Source organism: Anas platyrhynchos, chromosome 1, assembly GCF_047663525.1.
Source record: "Anas platyrhynchos isolate ZD024472 breed Pekin duck chromosome 1, IASCAAS_PekinDuck_T2T, whole genome shotgun sequence".
In the NCBI taxonomy this organism is placed as follows: Eukaryota; Metazoa; Chordata; class Aves; order Anseriformes; family Anatidae; genus Anas; species Anas platyrhynchos.
Genome location: NC_092587.1, coordinates 1,203,057 through 1,213,041, shown reverse-complemented (window position 1 = coordinate 1,213,041; position 9,985 = coordinate 1,203,057). Strand labels below are relative to the sequence as shown.

General features: G+C 66.8%; 1 protein-coding gene across 1 annotated transcript; it reads left to right on the top strand.

Moving 5' to 3' along the window:
• Positions 1 to 3,834, top strand: ATP6V1F (ATPase H+ transporting V1 subunit F). The gene is given in 4 exon segments (XM_072033037.1): positions 1 to 218; positions 3,148 to 3,229; positions 3,231 to 3,411; positions 3,827 to 3,834. Coding segments are annotated over 4 exon segments (471 nt in total). The 5' UTR covers positions 1 to 18.
• The last annotated feature ends 6,151 nt before the right edge of the window (positions 3,835 to 9,985 follow it).

The following is a 9,985-nucleotide window of genomic DNA, read 5'->3' as shown; positions in this document are numbered from 1 at the left end:
CGTGTCCTGGCCTGGCGCATGCGCTGTAAGCTCCCCCCGAACCCGGAAGTGGCGGGCGCCATGGCGGGCAGGGGGAAGCTGATCGCGGTGGTGGGCGACGAGGACACCGTGACCGGGTTCCTGCTGGGGGGGGTGGGCGAGCTCAACAAGCACCGCAAGGCCAACTTCCTGGTGGTGGAGAAGGACACCAGCGTGGCCGAGATCGAGGAGACCTTCCGGTGGGCCTGGGGGGGTTGGGGGGGGGTCCTGAGGCCTAGGGGAGGGGGCCCAGGGGGCAGGGGGAGAGGAGATGGGGGGGGTTGGGGGGTCCTTGGGGGTCCCGGGGATCTTAGGTGGGGCTGGGGGGGGTCCTGGGGGTCCCATGTGGGGCTGGGGGGGGGGAGGCCTGGGGGGGTCCTGAGGCCTGGGGGTGCATGGGGAGGGGGGGTCTTGGGGGTCCCAGGGGTCTTAGGTGGGGCTGGGGGGGGTTCAGGGGGGGGGAGCCGGGATGGGGGGGGGTTGGGGGGTCCTGAGGCCTAGGGGGGGGTCCCGAGTCTTGGGGAGGGGGGCAGGGGGCAGGGGGACACGAGATGGGGGGGGTTTGGGGGGTCCTTGGGGGTCCTAGGGGTCCTCAGTGGGGCTGGGGGGGATTCAGGGGTCGGGGGGAGCCGGGATGGGGGGGATTTGGGGGTCCTGGGGGTCCTCAGTGGGGATGGGGGGGTCCTGAGGCCTGGGGGGGTCCTGAGGCCTGGGGGTGCATGGGGAGGGGGGGTCTTGGGGGTCCCAGGGGTCTTAGGTGGGGCTGGGGGAGGTCTTGAGGCCTAGGGGGGGGTCCTGAGGCCTAGGGGAGGGGGCCCAGGGGGGAGGGGGACATGAGATGGGGGGGGTTTGGGGGGTCCTTGGGGGTCCCGGGGTCTTAGGTGGGGCTGGGGGGGGGTTTAGGGGTCGGGGGGAGCCGGGATGGGGGGGATTTGGGGGGTCCTGGGGTCCTCAGTGGGTCTGGGGGGGGTCCTGAGGCCTAGGGGGGGGTCTTGAGGCCTAGGGGAGGGGGCTCAGGGGGTAGGGGGACAGGAGATGGGGGGGGTTTGGGGGGTCCTGGGGGTCTTAGGTGGGGATGGGGGGGTCCTGAGGCCTGGGGGGGGTCCTGAGGCCTGGGGGGGGTCCTGAGGCCTGGGGGTGCATGGGGAGGGGGGGTCTTGGGGGTCCCAGGGGTCTTAGGTGGGGCTGGGGGGAGGTCTTGAGGCCTAGGGGGGGGTCCTGAGGCCTAGGGGAGGGGGCCCAGGGGGCAGGGGGAGAGGAGATGGGGGGGTTGGGGGGTCCTTGGGGGTCCCGGGGGTCTTAGGTGGGGCTGGGGGGCGTTCAGGGGTCGGGGGGAGCCGAGATGGGGGTGACTGGGGGGTCCTGGGGGTCCTTAGTGGGGATGGGGGGGTCCCGAGGCCTGAGGGTGCATGGGGAGGGGGGGTCTTGGGGGTCCCAGGGGTCTTAGGTGGGGCTGGGGGGGGTCCTGAGGCCTAGGAGGGGGGTCTTGAGGCCTAGGGGAGGGGGCCCAGGGGGGAGGGGGACATGAGATGGGGGGGGTTTGGGGGGTCCTTGGGGGTCCTCAGTGGGGATGGGGGGGTCCTGAGGCCTAGGAGGGGGGTCTTGAGGCCTAGGGGAGGGGGCCCAGGGGGGAGGGGGATCTGGGATGGGGGGGTTTGGGGGGTCCTTGGGGGTCCCAGGGTCTTAGGTGGGGCTGGGGGGGTTCAGGGGTTGGGGGGAGCCGGGATGGGGGGGATTTGGGGGGTCCTGGGGGTCCTCAGTGGGGATGGGGGGGGTCCCGAGGCCTGGGGGTGCATGGGGAGGGGGGTCTTGGGGGTCCCAGGGGTCTTAGGTGGGGCTGGGGGGGGGTCCTGAGGCCTAGGGGGGGGTCTCGAGCCTTGGGGAGGGGGGCAGGGGGACACGAGATGGGGGGGGTTTGGAGGGTTCTGAGTCCTGAGGGGGGGCTCAGGGGTCGGGGGGAGCCGGGATGGGGGGGGTTTGGGGGGTCCTGGGGGTCTTAGATGGGGCTGGGGGGGGGGTCCTGAGTCCTGGAGGGGGGTCCTGAGGCCTGTGGGTGCGTGGGGAGGGAATTTTGGGGGTCTCAGGGGTCTTAAGTGGGGCTGGAGGGGGGGTCCTGAGTCCTGTGGGGTGGGCTCGGGTCGGGGGGAGCCGGGATGGGGGGGATTTGGGGGTCCTGGGGGTTTTAGGTGGGGCTTGGGGGGGTCCTCTTAGGAGTGTCCTGGCGTCCTTTATGGGTGTCCTGTGGGACTTTTAGGGGTGTCCCGGGGACCTTTTAGGGGTTCTTTTGGGGTGTCTCTGAGGAGCGCTCCAGGGGGTCTCTGGGGTCCCTTCAGGGGTGTCCCTGGTGGCCCTTTCAGGGGTTTCTGGGTCTTTCCAGGGTATCTCTGGAGGCCTTTGGGTGCTCCGGAGGAGCCTTTTAGGGGACCCCTGGTCGTTCGAGGGTGTCCCTGGTGGCCTTTGAGGGTTGGAGGAGCCTTTTGTGTTGGGTGCCCTTTAGGCTCAAAGCACTCGGGGGTCCTTTCATGGTGTCCTTGTGGGCCTTTTTGGGGTTCCTGGGGCCTTTTGAGGGTGTCTTGGGGTCTTTTTGTGTCCAAGAACCCTTTCCGGGAGGAGTTTCTTGGTCCCTTTAAGGTTTTCCGGGGCTGCTTTTAAGGGTATCTCGGGGTCCTTTCACGGGTAACCGGAGAGCCTTTTAGGGGTTCCTTTAGTGTCCTTTTAAGGGTGCTTTGGTCGTTCTAGGGGCCAAACCGGGGTGGCCTTTTTGGTATCTCGGGGGGTCCTTTTGTAGTAGTTTGAGGAGCCTTTTCAGAAATTTTAGGGCCCCTTTTAAGGTTTCCCTGCAGCCCTCCCCCAGAAAATCTCCCTGCCTCCCCTCCCAGCAGGTCCCCGGGCCCACACCCCCACAGTGATGCCCTCAGGCATCCGGGTTCCTCTCGAGTGGGTCTGGGTCCTTTTAGGTATCCTGGGGTCCTTTAAAGGTTTCCTGGTAGCCTTTTAGGTGGTCCTGGTGGCCTTTTTGGGTATCCTGGGGTCCTTTAGGGCTCCCATCCCCCTTTAGGCTGACCCCCACCCCCTTATACTCTCCCTACTCCCCAACTCCCGGACCCCTCCCGCAAGCAGCCTCCGTAGCCGGTGGAGTGATTTGGATTATCCCATCAACCAGTGCATCGCAAGCCACGCCGGGGACGCCAGGCGCACAGTGCCTGCGCGCCGCCGTGCTGGAGATCCCCTCCAACAAGCACCCGCCACCACGCCGCCGAAGGCAAACCGGAGCCGCCGCCCGAGCCCGGCAGTTACCCATGGCTCGATTGGTTGCGCCAGAGTTTGCCTCCCAGCGGGCCCAGTTGGGGCCCGAAGCCTGGTGCCGCTGGTGGCGGGAGCCGGATGGCACCGGTGCGCCCCGGTGCGGCTCCGGTGCGCGGAATGGTGCCGAGGGCGCAGCAGTGAACGCACCGGGTCTCCATTGTGACCCCCCCCGCATGATTGTGCCCCCACATTACAGTGTCTCACATTATTCGGTCACCCCCCCCGCATTATACTCGCGAGATCCCTCTCTAATTATTGTGACCCCCCCCCCGAATTTATTCTGACCCCCCCCCGCATCCTTGTGCACCCCGGTGGTGCGCAACGGTGCCAAGGGCGCAGCGGTGACACACGGGTTTTCGTTGTGCCCCCCCCGATCCTCATTGTGCCCCCCCCTCATTATAGTGTCCCCCCCCACATTATTCTGACCCCCCCGCGTCATTCTGACCCCCCTAATTATTCTGACTCCCCCATATCCTTTTGCGCCCTTGTGCGCTCCATATAGCAATGTAAGTGTTAAGGGCGCAGCGGTGACACACGGGTTTTCATTGTGACCCCCCCTAATTATAGTGTGACCCCCCCCGCATTATTTGGACCCCCCTAATTATTCTGCCCCCCCCCGCATCCCGGTGCACCCCGGTGGTCGCTCCGGTGCGCAACGGTGCCGGAGGCGCAGCGGTGAGCGCACCGGGTCTGGATTTGTGCCCCCCTCATTATAATAGTGCCTCCCACAATCTCAATTCGTGGGACCCCCCCGGATTATCTAATCCCTCGGAATTATTTGTGCCCCCCTCCTGGGTCCGCTGCTACTCTCCCCCTCCTTCCTCTCTAGCTGTTGGTGTCCCCAAAGCAGGAGGCGCGGACCCATGCCCGCTCCGTGCCCGCTGCGGCGTGCCCGGGGGGGGGTCGGGGGCACGGGGGTTGGGGCAGGAGGGGGCCAGCAGGCCGAGGAAGCGTCCGGGGGGTTTTGGGGGGGGCACAGGAGGGGGGGGTTTGGGGAGTTGTGGTCGGGGCACACGGGGACACTGGGGACAGGGGGCACACAGGGGCTGGAGGGCACTGGGGACACTGTTCTGGGGACGTGGGGACATGGGGACAGGGAGGCCTGGGGCATGGGGGACATGGGGACAGGGAGGTCTTGTGTGTTCTGGGGCATGGGGACACGGGGGACGTGGGGAGGGGCAGGGGACACGCAGAAGGACGAGGGAAGGTCACAGGGACACGGAAGTGGCGGTGGCACCGTGACGTGGGGACACGAGGGGGGGGTCACGAGGATGCGGGTGAATGGGGACACGGGGACACGGGGGGCGCGATGGGGACACGGGGACACGGGGGGGGTGTGTATGGGGACACTGGGGGACATTGGGGTCAGGCAGATGCATTGGGAATGGGCACACGGGGTCGGGACACTGGGGCAGGTGGGGGTCCCGTGTCCCCCCCCCCCCTCAGGGTGTCCCCACAAGGTCCCCCCACCTGTGCTGCTGCCCCCCAGCTCCCCCTCTGCTCTGGCCAACCCTGCACCTCCCAGCCGCGGCCCCTGCTGCAGGGCGTCCCTGCAGTCCCCCCCCCGCATTCCTGGGGGTCCTGGGGGTCTGGGGGCCGGGGCAGGACGCCGGGGTGCATGGGGCTGGGGGGCTCTCCTGCTGCTGCTGCTGGGCCAGGGCGCGCAGGTCCTCCTGGACCTGGGGCGCTGGGTGACCGTGAAACGCACGGAGCCCCTCCCTCAAAGGGGAGATGGGGCTCCCCGCGCCCCCTCCTCCTCCAGCCCTCCACTGCCCCCCCAATGTCCCCAAACACCCCGAGCCCCCCCAATGTCCCCAAGCCCCCCAACTGTCCCCATATGTCCCCAAGCCCCCCCAATGTCCCCAAATGTCCCCATGCCCCCCATTACCCCCTGCGGTCCCCAAGCCCCCCGATGCCCCCAACCTCTCTAATGTCCCCAACCCCCTCCAACTCTCCCATGTCCCCAAGCCCCCCATAGCCCCAAATATCTGATGTCCCAAACCCCAATGTCCCCAAACCCCCCCAATATCCCCATGACCCCCACAATTATCCTCAAGCCCTCGCATGTCCCCCAAGCCCTCCATGTCCCCCAACCCCCCCAATTATCCCCAAGCCCCCCCAATGTCCCCACGCCCCCAATCTCCCCAAATGTCCCGCATGTCCCCAAGCACTTCCAATGTCCCAAAGCCCTCCATGTCCCCAAACCCCCCCAATCCCCCATATCCCCAAGCCCCCTGCTGACCCCACACCCCCCCATGTCCCCAAGCCCCCACCCCCAAATCCCCCAATGTCCCCAAGCCCCCCAACATCCCAAGTCCCCTCCAACGTCAAGCCCCCCATGTCCCCAAAATGTCCCCAGATACCCCCATGTCCCCATGATCCCTAATGTCCCACCCCCCCAATGCTCCGGAAATGCCCCCCAATTGTCCCGTGCATCCCAAGCCTCCCCACACCCCCAATGTCCGGAACGTCCCCACACCCCCAATGTCCCAAATGTCCCAATGTCCGGAAAGTCCAATGTCCCCAAACTCCAAACCCTCCCAAACCCCATCCCCAAATGTCCCCAAACCCCGAATGTTCCTGATGTCCCCAACCTCCCCAAATGTTCCCAATGTCCCCAAGCCCCCCCCCATATCCCCAAGCCCCCCCACATACCCCAAATGTCCCCACGCCCCCCAATCTCCCCAAATGTCCCAATGTCCCCAAGCCCCCCCATATCCCCAAGCCCCCCCCATGTCCCTGAGCCCCCCCACGCCCCCCCACGTCCCCCAATGTCCCCAAGTCCTCTATCCCCTAAATTCCCCCCAATGTCCCCAAGACCCCCCAAGTGTCCCCACGCCCCCAAATCCTCCTAAATGTCCCCATGTCCCCAAACCCTCCCCCATGACCAAAATTTCTCTAAATGTCCCCATACGTCCAAATGCTCCCCGAAATGTCCCCATATCCCCAAGCCCCCCCCCATGCCCCCCCCACGCTCCCCCCATGTCCCCAAATGTCCCCAAGTCCCTACCCTGAGGCGCTGCCTCTCGCGGTCCCCCCGGCGCTTGGTGTCCCCCCGGAGCTGGGCCCTGCTCAGGCGGGTGACGGCCGCGCGCTGCGCCCCCCCCCCAGGGGACATGGGGCACTGGGAGCACTGGGAGCACTGGGAGCACTGGGGGGCACAGTCGGGGCAGCGGCACTGGGCGGGGGGAGGGGGCGGGAGGGGGACCCCAGGTCCCTGGGTATGGGGTGGGGGAGGGGGACCCCAGGCGTTTTGGGGTGGGGGGTTCCCCTTGTCCTGGGGTGCGGGAGGGGGAGGGGTGGGGACCCAAATTTGGGGGGTGGGGGTGACGGGGACCCCCGTTTTGGGGTAAGGGGTCCCCCTTGTCCTGGGGTGCAGGGTAAGGGTGGGGACCCCAAATTTGGGGAATATGGAGTCCCTGTGGTGCACGGGGCTGGGTGGGAACTCCCCCACCCCAAAACAGGGGGTACCCCCTTGTCCTGGGGTGCAGGGTGGGATGGGGACCCCAAATTTTGGGGTGTGGGGTGGGATGGGGACCCCAAATTTGGGGGTGTGGGGTCCCTGCGGTGCACGGGGCTGGGTGGGGACCCCAAACCCGGATTGGGGACCCCAGGTACAAGGGGGCCCAGGGTGGGGGCCCCACATTTTGGGGTGTGGGGGCCCTGCAGTGCATGGGGCTGGGTGGGGACCCCAAAACCCGAGCTGGGGGGTGGGGTGGGGACCCCCCACCTTGGGGTGTGCCCCCCCCCCGGCGCAGGGACTGCAAACCCCAGGTGGGTGCCCCCCAGAAGCCCCCACCCCCTGTATGGGGTCTGGGCCGGCCAGGTCCCCGGGGGGGGGATTTTGGGGCCGCGGGCAGGAGGGGGTGCCTGGGCACCCAACAAGCACCAGGGCTGGGGGGGTCCCGGGGGTCGGGGGGGTCCCGGGGGCCGGGGGGGGCCCCGCAGCAGCAGCAGGCCCGTGCCCGGGGGGCGCCCGGGGGGGGCCGAGCAGGGTCGGCGCTCCTCAGGCACCCCACCGGGGGGGGGGTGAAGGGGCAGGGGTGGGTTACACCCAGGGGGGGGGTCCCGAGCCCGGTGCCCCCCCCCGGTGCCCCCCCCTCCCAGGCCCGCGCCGCCCGCGGCGACGCCGGGCGCGGGGGGCGGGGGCGGTGTCGGGTGCACACGGAGCGGGGGGCGGGACCGGGCCCCGCCCCCCGCCGGGGGGCACCCACGCACACCCCCCCCATGAGACCCCCACCCCCCAGAGACCCCCCCCCCCACGAGACCCCCCCCCAAAGACCCCCCCCCCACGTACACCCCCCCCCCAGAGACCCCCCCCCACGGACCCCCCCCCCCACCCACGGAGACCCCCCCCCCCGGGACACCCTCCCCACGGAGACCCCCCCCAAAGAACCCCCCCATGGGCACCCCCCCCCACGGACACCCCCCTACCCATGGAGACCCCCCCATGGGGACCTCTGGCCCCTCCCTAAGACCCCTCCCCCGCAGAGACACCCCCCCCACGGATACCCCCTACCCCAGATGGAGACCCCCCCCCCAAAGACCCCTCCCACGCCATAGACCCCCCACCCCCACAAAGACACCCCCCCCACTAGAGACCCCGCCCCCCCCAGTAAGAACCCCCCCCACCCACAGACCCCCCCCCCTCAAGTACCCCCCCCCCCAAGACCCCCCCACTGGACACCCCCACCCATGACTCCCCCCCAAAGACCCCACCCAAAGACCCCCCCCTAAGACCCCCCCCCCCAGCCCCGCCCCCCCCATGCTATCACCGTCCCCTCCCCGCCCCGCCCCCCCCGCGCCCCCCCCCCCAGATCCGCTCGGTCCCAAAGCCGCTTAGCGCGGGGCCAGCCCGGGGCGTGAGCATGTGTGGCGGGGCCCCGGGGGCAGCTCCATAGGGGCAGCCGAGGCACCGGCACCCTGCCCCATATGGACCAGTACTGCCCCATACCGCCCCATATGGCCCCAGTACGGCCCAGTACTGCCCCATACTGCCCAGTACAGCCCATACATGGGACCAGGATACAGACCGAGTACAGCCCCACTGGACCCAGTACTGCCCAGTATGGTCCCACAGGCCCCAGTACTGCCCCATATAGCCCTATATGGCCCCATACAGCCCAGATGGACCCATACAGTCAATACAGCCCCTACCCCGACTAATACGGCCCATATGGACTCATACGGCCCCATATGGCCCATACAGACCAATACGGCCCCATACTGCCCATATGGCTCCATACAGCTCCATATGGACCCATAGAGAACCAGACAGCCCTATATGGACCAATAATCCCATACAGCCCCTATGGACCTATATGACCCATATGGACTCATACAGCCCCATACTGGCCCATACAGCCCCATATGGCCCATAGAGACCCATACGGCCCCATACGGCCCATACAGCCCCATATGGACCCATACAGACCAATACAGCCCTATATGGCCCTATATGGACCCATACAGACTCATATGGCCCCATATGGGCAGTGTTGTATAACCCCCATAACCTTATATGTACAGCCCCATATGGGCAGCCCCATGCAGGGGCAGCCCTATATGGGCAGCCCTATATGGGCATTGTTCCATAACAGCCCCATACAGGCCCCATAGTGCAGTCCCATACAGCAGCCCTTGTAAGCGGCCCAGCACCCAACACACCCAGCTCACCGACAGTCCCTAGAGCCCCCACAGACCCCACAGCTCCCTAGGACAGCCCACAGACCCCACAGCTCCCCCACAGAGCCCACAGAGCCCAGACAGCCCCACACGCCCCATAGACCCCACACACCCTCATAAACCCCACACAGCCCCTACAGCCCGGAATACAGCCCAGATCCCCCACACACCCCCCCACACCCTACACACCCCACACAGCCCCATAGAGCCCCATAAATAGCCCCTTACTGCCCCACACACATCCCATATAGCCCAGTACAGCCCCCCACACATCCCATACAGTCCCATATAGCCCAGTACAGCCCCACACACATCCCATACATCCCATACAACCCCGTAGAGCCCCACACGTCCCAGACACCCACCCCACACATCCCACACACCACACTCCCCACACACCCCACAAGCCCCACACACCCCACACATCCCAGATACCCCAGACCGCCCCACACCCCCACACCACCGACAGGCCCCACACAGCCCCATACAGCCCCCACACAGCCCCACACATCCCACACACCCCACACAAACCCCATACAGCCCCCACACATCCCACACGGTCCCATACAGCCCCATACAACCCCACACTGCCCCATACTGCCCACAGGCACCTCATACAAGCCCCACCCATCCACATACTCAATAAACCACACATCCAGCACTTACACATCCGATACAACCCCCATATATCTTATACAGCCCACACATCCAATACATCCGACAACTCACACCCTACACATCCCACAATACCCACAAATCCACACACCCCCAGATCCCACACTGCTCAGAAGCGCAGATGCCCCACACTCACACTGCCCAGACACCCACAACTGCCCCACACACGCCCACACGCCCCACACTGCCCCAGATACACCAGCACACCCAGATGCCCAGCACTGGCCCACACTGCACACAGTCACATCTACACATCCTACACATCCCACACAGCCCCATACAGTGCCACACATCCAATATT